This window comes from Rhipicephalus sanguineus, chromosome 11 (genome assembly GCF_013339695.2).
Source record: "Rhipicephalus sanguineus isolate Rsan-2018 chromosome 11, BIME_Rsan_1.4, whole genome shotgun sequence".
In the NCBI taxonomy this organism is placed as follows: Eukaryota; Metazoa; Arthropoda; class Arachnida; order Ixodida; family Ixodidae; genus Rhipicephalus; species Rhipicephalus sanguineus.
In genome coordinates this window covers 2,327,167-2,343,475 of record NC_051186.1, presented here as the reverse complement: position 1 = coordinate 2,343,475, position 16,309 = coordinate 2,327,167, and the positions used below count along the sequence as shown (strand labels likewise).

Sequence of the window (16,309 nt, the reverse complement as noted above, 5' to 3'; positions counted from 1 at the left end):
TTGCGTTTTTTTTACGTCATTAACGTCACCTTTTAAAATAAGCAAACACATATCAAGCAACATAATTTTCCAATCATTTATAATAAAAATATAGTATTTTTATATTACATTTGTTACTTAGAATTTTTATTTACAATAGTTTTCACAGGAGGCGGCGCGGGCAGCGGCGGCAGCTGTCGGCAAATGCAAAATGGCCGTCGATCACTGCTGGAAAAGTGAGTTACAGCTGGAAACTTGATTAATTTGTTGCATACGAGCTGCACTTTCGCAGATTTTCGGTGTTGTTAGCGACGTGCGGCGTTCTTCATTAAATATGGGTGCGTGTCTCTGCGAATTTCATACATGCTTCGACGTTTAATCGACCGCACGAAACTTGGGTTCGCGTCGCGAAATTGGATTTTGACGTACTGCTGTTTGTTTGGTGTCTCTGATGGTTTCGCCGTTAATCACATTTGCGCGCGCCTGATGATTGTGTTTGCTCTGCGACGGCTCGATGATCAGCGTATCGTCGAACTTATCAGTGTGCCAAATTGAGATGCTTCGTAAGCGCTTGTTTTATTGTGTTCGAACAGAACAGCCTGCGCTCGTAGCAGACGCGTGTTCCTCTTCGGTCGAAAATCCTGCTGTTTCATTCCAGGTAATGCAGCCTTTCCTCTTGATTATTTTTCGTTTAGTCTCAGTGAGTAGTTTTTCACCTGACGCACACCCGTAGAGTGATATAAGTAACGCTAAACAGTACGATATACGCGGTTTAATCACGGCCGGCGCAGCAAGGCATCGTTGCGCTTGCTCTATTAGACATCAGTTATTTACCGATTCGTTTTAACAGTATGTCAAGGTTTTACTTGTTCCACAGAAATCGCCGTAGTGCGTGGATGTAGAGTAATTTTCGACCACTTGTGATGTTGTTTAACTTGAAGCAACCGAAACCTATATAGATGGTCGTTCTGCGCCCCACCCTTCGTCGGAATACAAACCACCTGCCCCGCAAGGGCAGGCAGTCGAACCCTGGATCTACCGCTCAGTTGTTGGCCGAGAGCTCTGTAGTGCGCTCCGATCGTGTACTTGACGGCGTGTTTCAGCAGCTGTCGCGGTCGTTGAAAGGGGAGGGGGGCGTGCAGGGCACTACGTCATCGGAGGTGTAACGTCCCCGGGAAGTGCAGCTGCGGCTAAGCTGTGCGGCGGTATTCTTGGTCGTCATTCGGGTCTGTTTTGTGAATGCCGCTGGCGCGTCATTTAAAAAAAAAAGAAAAGAAAAACGCATGTGGCTTCTCAAGGGAAAAAACATAAATAAAAGGAACACCGCTGAGGCTGTAGTCTTGGTCCTTGGGAGCACAATGGACAATGATCGCGAAGTGAGACTTGAGGATTCCCGGCGGCGGCGTCTTTTTATCGGTCACGGTCGTGAAAAGCGAGCAGCCGTCGGGCGCACCACGCTTCCCGTGGAGCACCCAGATAACGCAGGTGCACCTTCTTAGATTGTCGCTCATATTTCTTTGATGCTACCCGCCGTGGCAGCTTGGCGGCAGACAGCGCTGCGTTGCCAGTAGCATACAGTAACTCTAATAATAATAATATCAGGGGTTTAACGTCCCAAAACCACGATATGATTATGAGAGACGTCGTAGTGGAGGGCTCCGGAAATTTCGACGACCTGGGGTTCTTTAACGTGCACCTAAATCTAAGTACACGGGCCTCAAACATTTTCGCCTCCATCTAAAATGCAGCCGCGCATACAGTAACTCTAAGCAGCACGTAGGGCGTGGGTTCGACTCCCGGCCACGGCGTGCTTATTTCGATGGGGACGAAATGCAAGAACCTCCGCGTACTTAGATTTTGGTGCACGTTAAAGAATCCCAGGGTGTCAAGATTAATCATGAGTTAATCAAACCACTACGATATGTCTCATGATCATAGCATTTCTTTTTGTTGTTGTTGTTGTTATTTTTTGGCACATAAAACTCCAGAAATTAATCTTTTTGTCGTGTTGTGCTGGGAATGGAAAAAAAAAAAGCAAGCTAGCAAAGCCCTTTTTAGTTCATCACTTAGTCAGTGTAATGATCGTGAAAGGTTCATTGTTAGCGTAGAAGCTGGGGCAATTAGCACATGATGAGCAACATTCATTTCATTGTCAGCGCATGAGTTGTCACTGTGACAATAAGCAGTGGGATTGCATTATCCCATGTTTTATCAGTGTGCTGTCATCAGTGCCAGATGACTGGTGATCCTTTTAGATTATGAGGCAGACTCTGCAGTTGTGTATTGTTCACCTGTCAAATATGTCAGCAGTGATAATTGTTCTCCGGCTAGGGGTAGAAGTGCTCAGTCCTTCTTTTGACATGTTCATTACATGTTCTTAGATGGCATTAACATGTTCTGGCATGTTAATGTGACAAGTCTTGGCGGAACAAAGCTTTTTCACCTGAAGACTAGCTTGGGCTGTTCTACACATCACTGTTTTGTGCTTGTCAAGAGTGGCAGGAATCTTGTTGCCACACTCGGTAAAACCTGTCAGTGTGTACACACAATGATTCAATACAATGCCATGAAGAGCTAGAGTTATTAATACTAGAAGCAGCACCCTACTGTTTCATCTCGATGGAGGCGAGACGCTAGAGGCCCATGTACTTACTGTGTGATGTAGGTGCACTGTGTGGTACATGGTACACTGTGTGGTGTGCACCAGGGTCATATCCAGGAATTTTTTTCGGGTAGTGTTTGTGCGTAGAATGGCTAACTTTAGCAACTAGTGGTCGCTGTGAAGGCGTGAAAGTATTTTAGTGCCATCCGAAAAGTTATAAAGCATGAAAAAATTTCGGGGGGTGTCAGAACCCCCTCTACACCCCTTAGTTACGGCCCTGGTGTGCACTGTGTGGTGGCAGTACACTGTGTGATGTCGGTGCATTGTGTGGCACACGGGACATGTGGTACATGTTGGTGCACAGTGCATGTGTAGTACTGTGTGATGTCGGTGCAGAACCAACATGTGGCTAAAATTACCCAGAGCCCTCCACTGCAGCATCTGACATAGCCTTGAGTCAGCTTTGGGATTTTAAACCTTATAGAACTAACAAACAAAACTTTCGCGGAAGGTGTTGGCATGGTGCAGCACAATTCACAATGCTCCAGCTATCTGCCACTATCAGCGTAGTCTTACAAGCTCTGTATAGAGGAAAGAAGGTGGCTTTTAAGGGTTCGTTTTTCTTTGTTAGACACAATATTAATGAGAACTAACAGACAATAATGCCAAGGAAAGTATAGGAGATGTTATTTGTTATAATTGGGATATAAATGTGAAGAAAGTAAAGTGGACGAAAAGATAACCTGCCACCGGCAGGTACTTACCGCCGGCAAGAAGCTGGGGCTAATTGCCCCAGCTTCTATGCTAACAATGAACCCTTTCACGATCATTATACTGGCTAAGTGATGAACTGAAAAGGGCTTTTCTAGCTTGCTTTTTTCTGTATAGTTGTTAGAGTCTCTGAGATTGATCTGAAGGAGTTTTCATCTCAGTGTACTATTATCAGCTGACTAGAAGTTCTTGTAATGGCAAATCTGGAAAAAAAAATTATATATATATGTAAAGATGCTGATATGTACACTGAGTAGTTTCGAAAAGCGAAGCTTTTTTTTTTATGGCATCATTTTCCTGACCTGAATGGTTTTTGCCCGCTAACGTTAAACATGTTATTTGTCGCAGTGTGTGTCCATGATTTTTAGATGCCATGATTGTAGCTCTTTTTATACATATGGACAAAAATCACGTCCTAAGCACCCCCTGCAGATGGTTAACCAGAACAGCTGAAATGTGCGGCCCTGGTGTTTAGCACGAGCTGGGATCTATTGAATTGTCTTCTGTTTTCAGCTTTCCATTTCTCTATCACTGCATTCAAGAAATGCGTGCTTCAAACGTTGCATTTGGTGGTGTTAGCTTAAAAGACCCCCCGACACCAAAATTGGAACCTCGAGATGTTGGTGTCGTTGGATTTTCCTGTATACAAGGGCACTGCTGACTGATTATTAGTGGCGAATGTTGCATTTAAGATACTTTATTTTGGTTTTAAAGTAAGTGCTCATCTGAGTCGGCAGCACCTCACAACATTGCCACTGGTATGACATAGATAGAGGCCTTGTGTGACATTCCACCAGTAAAGCGAGTATTGTGGACTTCACAGAAGATTTGCGGGGCGCACAGTACCACATCTGACCTCCGGCGAGGGCTACTGTTCCCCACTCCTCTCACTCTGTTGTCGGGCTGCTCTCAAGGTGATTCTGGCTGCTTAGGCCAGGAATGCTTTTCTTTTTCGTGAGGGGACACGCGCTTAACAGGCTTAACTGATACCAAAGCTACCGAAGCACCTACATCATTTCAATCTTTACCGCGCATGGGGCCCCGGATTTAAAAATGCACTGTCAACATCACCACAGCTTGAGTGCACGTGATCTTAGGCGCTCCCCTGCAGTGGGGCGCTAGTTTATGATTTCAGGCGGGCGTTTCGAAGCGACACTACAATTGTCACAATTACCGACGCTGGCATTAATTGTACGATACACTAGATCATTTGCAGTTCAATTTAGGGATTATCAGTCGTAAAGCTACAAATTACAGTAAAAAAGTCGCAAACTAAAATTTCGCTGTCTGGGGTTCTTTGAAGGATATTAAGAAACAACTAAAGTATTTTATGAGTAGTGATTCATTCTGTGGCGGGTATCATCCCTAGCTATGTGTGCTGACAAAACCTGAAGATAAATTAGTGCAAGTGCAGAGACCCTTGAAGGTAACGTAAGCTAGCATTGCTTCATCACAGTTTCTGCCCCGCAGACCACCACACTTTTCTACCTCCTAGCCACATACAGCATTGCTCTAAAAATTGCACCAAATTAATTAGTTTTAATCAGTTATATTTTTTGGTAATTTCAGAATGTAACGTTCAGATTGTTGTCACTGTAGTGTTCATTGCTTGCTTCCTTTGGTAACCAGTTACATTATTGGCAAAGCGAGTTTTAATGTGAAACACTGTTCCGAGCAGTTTCATTTCGTAATAACTCTGCAGCAGAAATAGGACCGTTTATAGGGGCAGTAGCACATCATACAATGGATACCTCTTTCCAACGATAGGCATTCTGCTGCTTTGCTTCGATGACACAAAGATGGTCGGTTTGCATATTTGCGTCTCTTTTTGAAGCACTTCTAGGAGGCCTTCGTAGACAGTAAAACATATGTGCAGGTATATTTTAAACTATATCACAGATTTAACCGGCCTCCTTTGTGAGTCTGAGCATCTGCTGGCGTCCATTGTTTCCTATTCCCTTTTTTTAGTATAAAGGGCTCACAAGTTACATCAGATGTTGGCTGACATAATGAGCCAGCACTTCTGTGGCTCAGTGACAATGGCCTCTTCAGGTGTTGGTGTCAGGAATTTACCTATGGACGATATTTCTACATTTGCTGGTCTCACCAAAAATTCTCTGCTCTCGCTATAGCCACATTCAAACACTGCATTTCTAAGAGGAACCGGATGCAAGCATTGTGGCTATAAGTAGCCGCGATCTTGTGAACAGTGTGTTCATGCATTACGACACTGCCCTTCGCTGCAGTAAGCACATAGGGCTAGATTTTGTTGCCCATGTTTTCACAAAAAGCCTGGAAATATTGCTGACAAACATTTGGAAGAATGAAGATAAGCGTGTAAAGGACTGTAGAGGATGTAAAGCCAGGCCATTTCATTTTATTTCCGATGTTTGTGCGATACTAATAATTTTGCGAGGAAATTAGTGCAAGAACAATACATTATACTCTTCAGTTACTTTAGTTGAGTAGTAACGGATTACTGTAATCGCTGCAATCACTGTAATCTGTTACGAAATGGTCTATTGTCAGATCATCGCTCACTTTTACTTCATTACTGTAATGTATTCTGACTGCGTGGGCTGTAATGAAAAATGAAATCTACAGCGCCTGTCAAGTCATATTCTGTTTTTATTTCTCAACAATTATTTTACAACTTTATATGTTTGCATGCCCCTTGATTGAAAGCACACTCATGCACCTGTTTTTTTTTCTTCTTTTGTTTCTGTCTGCTCATGAATTTCTTTTGTCAATTTGTTGTTTTCATAAGATAACTAGTCAGTAGCCTATGAAAAAAATTGATAAGCAGGGGCTGTGTGCTCGAGCAGAGGTTTCGACAAGTGGACTTGTCGAAACATCAGCTCGAACACAAACCCCCTCCTTATGGATTTTTTTAATCGCAAGCTTCCATCTTCCCTGTACTGCCGTTTTTTGGATAGTCAGTAGCCTGTATTTCACTGTGTCAATTTGTGTTTTCATTCAACGCCACTGCCTTGTCCCTGTTAAAGTGAGCTAGAATAGGGTAGTGGGCTTGCTGGGGTCCCCTGCTTGACGCCAGGTATGTCACATGTGTGGTGGCGCCACCAGCGACTTAAATGTAGGGCACTGCCTGACGGAGGCGTTTGTGCGCAACTGAAGACATGTTTGTGCGCTGTTATCATATGCACTGGACGGAAATGCACGCGAATTTCGGCAGTGTAAACGGTGATGCTGATGTCGCTGAGAGAATAAAAAACAAAGAAACAAGCGCGAGCTAGGTGCGTTGGCCTATTTGTGCGCGTAAGGCATGGTAACCATATAGAACACTGTAACATGGCGTATGCAGCTCTGTTGTTAGCTAGTTAAATTATATTAAATGAAACAAACCGAAGACAGTCAGTACTCCTGCGAGTAAAGCTGCAGAAAACATTCTTTTCTGAAACTGTCGCCGTAACTCGCGCGAACACTTGCATGCACAACTAGATGCATGCAAGGGATGCTGCGCAAATTCGAGATGCATATAAATTGCTCTTACGAGTGATAAGCAGCGATTGCGAACTTTTCAAAGCTTACGCGTTTCGCGGCTATCAATTGTAAACTGGATTCTTTGCATTTCTTGGGCACTACTTTCGTCACGCACGCCTTTTACGAGCATGTGAAATTACTGCCAATGCTGACCTTGACAAACACTCGGGAGTTTACCACGAGCTCTTAATGTTACACATTCCACAGCATTTAAAGACTTGGAGCTGCTCATACTTTCTGCAGATCTCCAGTACCTTGGCTCTGTAATTTGGCTATTTCTGCACTGAATATTCCTATGCAAACACTGTAAAAATCCACAGATAAGAAAAACAGGAAGCCACTCTCCTCGGGTACTGGGCACAAGTACATGAACATTTATTCATCATATGTTGGGCACAGTTGCTTCAACAGTATCGCCAATGGCACGAGAACGTACCTTCTCGCCTTCTTCCCAATCGCTTTCTCTTTCGGGTCGGTATTTCTCGTGGTGTCTTCTTTGTCAAATACGACGCCAAGTTAGGCAGGATTGTAGGCACAGCGTCCTCTCGTAGGCAAGGTTTCCCACGTGTTGTGCGTACCGTAGCACATACTTCGGCTCAAAATGAACTTCACACACGGCAGATGTGTCGTCCAGTGCTTTGTCCGCTCGTTGCAAATTCCTTTCCCAGGGATTCCTCATTGCTTTCTCAGGGCCGTATCCTTCGGAACGCCTAAGAAAGACGGCTTCGCGCTGCCCTTCACGTGGACGTAACCTGTCAGACGGCCTGGCGCAAAACAATGGTTTTGCCCCCGCGGAAGCATTTTAACCTCGTGAGACGGTCACTGCTTGTCAGGCCACATCGCTGTTCGCAGAAGAACCTAGCAGATTGAGGATGCAAAGCGCGAAGAGTTCTCAAAAAAAAAAAAAAAAAACTCGCACACACCGACCGCCACTTCAAACAGGCAGCAACTGCCCCAGTGCCAACGCTCACTACATTTGATGCGGCGGTAGCGGCGCACCGCGGTGGCGCGCCGAAGCACGTTTTTGTGACATTGGCGGCGTCACCGCAATGCATAGCGCCGGCCGGCGAGTGAGCCCACTACCCTCTTCTAGCTCACTTTATCCCTGTAAGAAAAGTACATAACACAATAACAATGAAGAGTTACCAACTGGCCCAATTAGTTGCTGTTTGAAGAAATAATCAATTACTACAATTTCAATAAAGTAATTATGATTGGTTATATTTTATTTGCTAGCATGCACAAATGTAGCTTCTCCTTGGTTGTCTGATGTATTTGTTCTGTAGGTACTTGTCACTGCCTCCATACCAGCTGCTGCAGACCTCACACAGGTGCCTCTGTTGAAATTTGTCTATTGCTGAGGAACAGGTTTATTTCCTCATGTGTATGACGTAGACATCAGGGAGCTCACTTCCTTTGTTGAGTTGTTGAGAACAGCGGCAGCGCACTTGTGCGGAAGTTGCTTTTTCTAGAACAAAGAAGAAATGACGCTCTTAAAGCATTCATCTATCACGTAGACCCATGTGTGCACTGTACCGACTGGTTTTGCTGCCATTCCTGAAAATGTTGAAAGTGTTTTATGTCTAACTTCCTTTTCTGCCACAGTGCGGCCTTTTCAGTTGATAGTCGGTGCTTGCATCCTGTGTATCTCTTCTCTTGTGTTCATGCGTACTACCTTACTTTCTTCTATGATGAGCTTCTGTCGCATTGTTCACTTATCACTGATAGCGGGCCATTTTATTCAATATGTGTCGCAGCGCTTTATTTGTTTACTGGCATACTTGTTTGTCGGTGACTCTGAACAGTCTGTGCGCATGGCATCCATACTGCATGGCGATTCGAAAGCTATAATCGGCCTGCATAGTGGCTGGCGCTTTTTGCTTGATCAATGGTCATTGAGGACGTGCGGTGTATGATAAAAGCAAGGGATTTTGTGATGTCTTACGACTGCATTTCGCCCCATTCTTCATCGATAGCCCAGCAGCCATTGAAGTCGATCATTTCATTTGAATGCATGAGCACTGCACACACATTTATGCTACTGATGGTTACCCCACCAAGCAGCGGTTTCTGTATATCAAACTCGGGCTATGTGCATTGTATTCACACAGTCAGAACGCAGTAATTCAAACTGTAAGCTTACAAGCTAGTGGAATGGCGGCTATTTATTGTTGTAATTCCCCATTTATGTAATGCAATTTGGCCTTGAGGGTATTATAAATATTTAAAATTGCAGATGAAGCTTGTGTAACAGCTTCATGATCACATATGAATTGTGTAACTATCAGAAAGGCTGCACACTGTAGTTGCCCAATAGTCAAGACATCATGATGGCTGAACACAAGCTCGTGGGTCCAGTTTGCTGCCATAGTAGCTGAATTCCTTTGAAGTTGGTATAAAGAAAGTCAGTTTTGTGCCAGCGTATTGCTCTGCACTGAAAAAAAGCCTAGTCAAATCTGGAGGTGTCCTAAGTGTGGTTTTGGTATGTTGAAATTTGCAGCAATTGCGCCAACCATTGTAGGAGCATTTGTAACTGTGTTTATGAAAGTACACCATTGTGGGAGCATTTGTAACTGTGTTTATGAAAGTACACCGTTTGTTTTGCAGGGTCTTGTCCCGTAGGGTGTCCAGGCTAAGTGGCCGTGGCCCTGAATCACGATGGCGGAACTCGGGGCTGCCCCTTTGCCCGAGGGCAACGGTCTAGGCCCACAGGGTGCGGTGGCCGCCACTAAGACGGATGCTGGCAGCTTTGACACGCCCCGTGATCACGACGAATTGACGACGATGATGACTTCGGACACTTTGCGACTGCCACCGCTGCACTTCCGGCATCTGCGGCGGACGCGAACCACATTCCAACAGCGGACGATGTGGCCACCTCAGCGGTGGCTGATAAATGTGATAGCATGAATGGGGCGCCATTGCCCGATCTGTGCTTAGATGATAGTGACGGTGAATGTGAGACTAGTCAGGACGCAAGTGGGCCGGTGCGACGAGCTTCTGTGGACCTGCCGCCCTCCGGCGAGACCGGCGCCGTCAAGAGGGAGGACAGCTTCGATGACTTCCAGCAGGCCGTGGCACCACCGCCATTCGAGGCGGCGCTCGCACCGGTGGACGAAGGAAGCGACTTTGCGGACTTTGAGCAAGCGTGTGACGCAGTGGTGCAAGAAGGCAACTGCGAGTGGGGCGATTCTGGTGGGGACGGTTTTGCGGACTTTGCAGCTTTTGGGGATGCGTCGAAGACAGCCGTCGAGGACACCGACTGGGCCGACGATGGCTGGAAGTCGTTCGCCGGTGCGGAGGACGGTGGAATGTCGGTTGCGTCGGCTGTTGCGATGCCGGAGCAAGGGACTGTCTGTGTTCAGGTGCGTGGTGTTTTTCACATTTCGGTTGTACTTGTCATGCGATAAGAGAACACTGTAGGAAATACTAAGTCAGTGCCGACTATTGATTTGAAAGTGTGCTCATGAACAGCATAAAAGGCATGGGCATTAGTTTGCATTCTTGAATTTTGTGCGGAAACAGCATTACATCTATAGGATCATGTGACCGTTGAAATACGCTCTAACATTTTGACTTGTTTAAGTTCCTGAAATGTTTCAAAATGGGCTATGTTGAGTCTCTCTATTTTACATTGTTAAGAAGTCATTCTATTGATAAATAATTAGCAAGCATCGAGCAAGCTCTGTCGAAATATATGATGCCCGTGGAGCTGTAAATGTATTTGGAAAGCTAATCTTTTGCCATCATTCTGGCAAAATAGGTACTACACCCAAAATGCATGTGTAAGAAGCAAAGGTGGTGAAAAAGTAGCCATGACTCGCTTATAACAGTTTGCCTCCTGTACTGATCGTGATTGTAGCATGCAATGTCGTGGGATTTGATTTAACTCCAGACTTTGCAGGAGGTGCAGCAGCTAACCAAAAGGCAACATTTCTTGTACAAATACAAAGGTATATAGGAAAGCTTTTATCAACGTTGTTGGAACACAGGCTCTGGAAGTTGGCAGCAGTGTACCTGGCTCAAAGTGATGTGCACGGCTATGGCATTACGAACACGTGATATTAGCAGATTAATAAGATTTTAATTTATTAACTTATTTATTCCTCGCCTTTACATTGATCACAAAAGCGTAGTTTGAGTGGGCTGTGTTAGAAAAGAAATACCCAAAATTATGCACCAATGTCGGATGATGTAAAATAGAATGAATTACAAAGGTGCCGGGAGTCCGGGCAGCAAGTGCTTCGGTACTGCATGAAAAGAACAAGGTTTAATCCATATTCATCTTTTCAGTAAAGGTCAGCTGCATGTGAATCGGGTGTGCTGCGACAGAGCTACATTTGTCGCCTCAGAGTTAGTATGTTAAAGAGCATCACATTGGGCTCCCTCAAAAGAGTTATAGACTGCAAGTTGTATAGCATTCCCTGTGGAGCATTTCACATTGTAATTTTTCTGATTGTTTAATCGTTAGGGGACCTAAGAGGAGTCTGGAATATTGCATTTCCATGCTGCTAGGAGATGAGCTTCACTGCCAGCGTCAACGCGCCCCATTCGCCTCAACTATAGCTGGGTACAACTTTAGAAGGCAGCAACATTTCCTCCTGAAAGGCAGATGTACACAAGCAGGCACCAATGAATGTGCGCTCTAGACTGACGTCATAAGCAGCACGGTTGGTGACCCCGCTGTCCAAGAAAATCTCAAAGTACATGAGTGAGGCTATTTCTTCAGTCACGGAGGCAATCGACTTTAGCACTATGGTCATCTGGGTGGGGCCTCTCCTGCCTTCTTGAGTAAACTTAATTTGTATCCCAACTGCCACAGCAACGTTAAAGTGACATTTCTTCCTGGCCTTTGAGCATACTCTGACACAAGGACTGGCATCACCTTTGCATTGTGATCACCCTCTAGCTTACTCTTTCTCTTGCTGCATGGCGTACTTCTATTGATGGAACTGCACATTCTGCATGGCGTTATTAATTGAAGTCGTATACTGTGGCAACTGATATTGCATGCTGTGCCTCTTGGCCTTTCTCGCAGAACATTACCTTTCTGATGGTAAACTATGTTCTCTCATTAGAAAGGGCACGCACGCTTCTCTTAGAAACTTTGGCAGCCTTTGCCATGTGGAGGTGCCTGATATTTTGCAGACATGGCTGCCACCACATGGGTCACTGTTGTCGTTTGCCAATGCCCAAACGTGGTGAGGTGCCTTTTTAAAGGGACACTAAAGGCAAATCACTATGTCAGAGTGAAACCTCAATGTATGACAACATCTAAAACGGCAATATTATCAACAGCAGTGCCCTACTTACGAGAAATTAAGCTGAATGTATCACACTATGAGTGCCACGAGCGGGACATTTTAGAAATGATCCTGATGGCGTGAGAGAGTCCGACTACAATTAATCACTCGTAATCAAACTAGCTACAATAAAACAAGAACCTTCCGTGCATCAAGAGACGTAATAAAATGCTGCTTGTTCATTTCTGTTTGATTCGTGGAAAAAAGCACCTCTTTGGCGTTGCCATGGGGAACGGCACGCATGGTTCAAAGGTTCCGTTTTCACCGAACTGCGCTTCGCCCGGCGCCCTGCTTCGCTCATGAGGTCGTGTCTCAGTGGTAGTTTCAGTATCGCGTACTGCCACGTGTGTTTTGTGTGCTCGTAAAAGTCATTCTGACAAAATTCGACAAAATGCCGCATGCATGTGATGTTGCCGGATGCCCGAATGATGCACGCCACCAGTGCACGCCGCTGCGCAGTAAAGGTGGGCAACTTTGGTCACGGCAACGGTGACGTGAAAAAAACCGCTTTCAGGCGGGTGGTTTGAAGTGCGTTAACGCGATGCGGACCACTAAAACGTGATTTTATTTCAAAATAAGCACTTCCTTGGCACAAAACTAGCACTACGAGGTTTCTGGACTGTATTTCAACAATCTACATTTAGTGCCTTTAGTGTCCCTTTAAGGGACACTAAAGGGAAGCACGAAATCAGTTTAGATCAGTTTAGACAGATTAAATCATTCTTCCAGGACTCAGTCGTTTTTAATACCGGTGAAAGAGGTTAGTTACTACAAGAGAAAACGAAGGTCGAAGTTTCCTGTTTTGAATGATGCAGTACCTAAACCTCAGCTTCAGTATGTCAGTCTGGTGTGGCAAACGTCAAGGTGTTCATTTTTTTTTTCTATTCGGGCAATTTCGGCTCAGTAAGTGTTCTTAAAAAGGTTTTTGAAGATTAGCATTTGGATCCCTTAGAATGTTATATATTGCATCTAAGTTACCTGTTTAAGTTAGGGGCTTTTATGTGCCAAAGCTATTATATGGTTATGAGGCATGCTGTACTGGGGGAATCCGGATTAATTTTTGGGTTCCTTAACGTGCATCTACATTGAAGTACACAGGCATTGTTGCATTTGCATTTTCCTCCCATCCACAAGCGGTTGCTGTGGGCTAGAATCAAACCTGTTCCCTCATACTATGAATTGCAAACTTTGCAGCATGTTATGCCACCACAGTGGGTGTGTAGTCTGTTTTATCGTTATCATTAGAGAGTTAGGTTGTGTCAAGTACACACAGTGAAAATTCATGATAGCACAGTGGGCTGGTGGAGGAAGCTGAAGGTGTTAACCATACTCGTCGATGTTCTCTTCTGGCTTGCCAAGCCTCTGATCAAGTTAAAAACAGCTTTTTTTTTGTTTTTTGAACTGCAGAGGGCTGATCTACTAACGCAACAAATTGTTTTGTTTGGTGTTTCCTTTAAACCACAAGCACTGCAACATCTGCACAGTCCGCCATTTTCAGCTGGCCTCAGGAGATGGCTCATTCGAGAACTTGCTCCAGAGGGCCTACGCCCTCGAGGGTTCCCCATCAAGTACTGTCTCTGCACAGGAGGATGAAGACTTTGTGGCCCTTACCTGTTGTGAAGCACATGTAAGGTGAGTGCCTGGTCAATGTTGACCTTAGCCATTGCGAGGCGCATGTGAGATGAGTGCTTGGTTCATGCCATCATGACCTTTAAATGGCCTATAGCGTGGCAACATGGTGTGTTAGGGCTAGGCTTGACTAGTCCATAACAACAGACCTAGACAGTGGACAGACACACTGTCCACTGCCCTTAGATCAAAATCTGCAATGTGCTTTCGTGCTCTGAATCTAGCTCCGATTGCTCTAACATTGCACACATATTTTGATGCATGCAGACTGTGGGAGCAGCTCCAGGATCTGGACCGTGCCCCGTCGCTGAAGTTCAGCTGGAATGGCTCACAGTCCTGTCAGCACTTGCTTCAGAGTCTGTCCATTGACTCTAGGAACATTGTGAGTAACAGGCAGCTGGATGTGCCCGGATGGGCAAGGTTGTTTCTTTCAAGTTCTCTTTAGGCCACAGCCTACTGGCTAAAGGCACCTAGGTCACAGCGTAGCGAGGGTCTGGTCCTAACTTGTTTCACAGGAAAGTTCACCATTATGATGAAATAGCATTCTGTCACTTTTATCGCATTGCTGCCTGGGGACATTCCATGACATTGTGGTGAAGTGTAAGCAGGATGAGAAAGCCTTGTTGTGGTGGACAGCTTGTCAGCTTACAGGGGTTGTCTGTCGAGCCAGCTTTCAAGAAAAGTTATCACATGGTTTCATTGTCCAAAGGTGGACATCACTTTTCAGATAGGTGGGCCTTCACACTGAAACTAATTACCTCGCCCTGGTCAGTTGTCCGGGAGTTGTCCCCTCTAGGGCACACGCTCACACATAACTGGTGCCTATTGATTGGAATGGCTTCTATGTTGCACCCTAAGCATCCCCTTTGTAGTAGCATTAGTTCCAAGTCTTTTTTCGTTAAAAAGATGTCCTCTGTTATGTTTGTGCCAGTGTTTAAGCACATTTGCTATAAGTTTAGTACTGCGTAAGCTTCTAAAAGTTCTTACATAAGTTATAGTGTCACTGCAAGTGCAGTCAATGTTATTGCTAATATTGTCTCATAATGAATTCAGGGAAGTACTCATCTGGATCTGAAAGATTGCAGCTTATTAACACTTTTCTTCAACTGCCGTACTTGCTAACACGTTTCTGTTTCTCGTTCCTTTCTCTCACTCTATGCATCCTCCACTCCTCCCCCTCTCTCTCTTCCACTAACATCCACAACTGCTGCGTCGCTGTGCTGCCCACTAACCCTGCCTGCTGTTGCCACTTCTCCCATCGTTGTCGCTGTCATGCCTGCCCTGTCGGCATGGGTGTGTGGTGATCCCGTTGATGGGTGGCCTGGTATCACGCCAGCTGCGTAACCCTTCAGTTCCACTGTTCGCCTCTCACCTGGGTCTGCTGGAGCCCCAGCGCGGCAGCACGGGCAGCCCCTCCGCGGAGGAGCCGGCATCCTCCGCACCTGCCCCTCCGCCTGCCTGCTCCGAGGTAACGTGTTGGCTGGGAAGGGACGCATGGCCTTTGTATCTGCAGCTTATTAAGTGTTATTTGCACTGGGAACTTCTCCTGGGGATAACGGGCGGAGCCATATCTTACGTAATTTCCGGTGAGCCTCCTCTCCATCATCTGTTATCCTAACGAACACACACTACACACAGCTCAGCACCGCACAGGACAACTGCTAGTTTCTGTCTAACCTGTAGTGTGTCTTCGCTAGTGTAATGGTAAGTCAGTACCAGCTATGCCAGGTAAATGCAGTAAAGGGGTGGTGCCATCAAATTTCGAGGCTATAACAAGCCTGTTGTGGGTTTCCTCTGTATGCGAGGACACTCCACACGAAGGGTCGGACACAGCAAACTTTTAGAATATATTTTAATTCACTCCCAAAGTGTACCTAAATGCCCATTCTCCCGATTGAAACCCATCGCTAGCGTGCCAACACTGACGTTGATCTGTAGGATGGGCAGCGAAAGTTGTAGTGATGTCACGCCAAATCTGCTGTAGTAACGTGAGTGACCTCCGGACCTCCGCCACTTCCGCAACGTACGTACCGGCTGTAGTGAACTAGAATATATTCTAGTTCACTATAGTACTGGCAAAGCATCGGTTGCTACATCACTCGCCGAGTTTCGATCGCTTCCTGGCTAAGTGCGCCACAGCCTTGTGTGGTCATGTGGTCACGCCTCCTATACTTCTACGGCACTGCCCAACCTCGGCGCCCAGAAACTGAAACCGAAAGTTGTCCACATCAAAAGGCAATATTAAATTATTTAGCGAGAATACATGAATCTTGGTGCCTGCATCATGCTTCCTGGAGCTATAGGAAACGCTTAGAGGAAAGAACGCGCAAGCCACAAATTTGGTGGCACCACCCCTTTAACGAGGTAACTCCTCTCGATCCACAAAAGCTGGGCGCCTATCCCTCATCTGGAATGGGTGGAGTGTTTGTAGCTCTTGAACAAACGTGCCATACTACTAATGAGGAGCTCCAAGTGGCCACACCGCCTGTGAATATCGTGATATAGTTGTCATATGGTACACACT

At 45.6% G+C, this 16,309-nt stretch overlaps 1 protein-coding gene across 3 annotated transcripts; it reads left to right on the top strand.

The window, feature by feature from the left end:
* Window positions 1-151: 151 nt before the first annotated feature.
* On the top strand, window positions 152-15,253 carry LOC119373193 (aftiphilin; the record flags this gene model as incomplete). 3 transcript variants are annotated; one of them, XM_037643194.2, is given in 6 exon segments in its annotated part: window positions 182-215; window positions 573-637; window positions 9,461-10,218; window positions 13,655-13,788; window positions 14,053-14,167; window positions 15,122-15,253. In XM_037643194.2, coding segments are annotated over 4 exon segments (840 nt in total), but the record flags the coding sequence as incomplete, so codon positions are not given.
* Window positions 15,254-16,309: the final 1,056 nt, after the last annotated feature.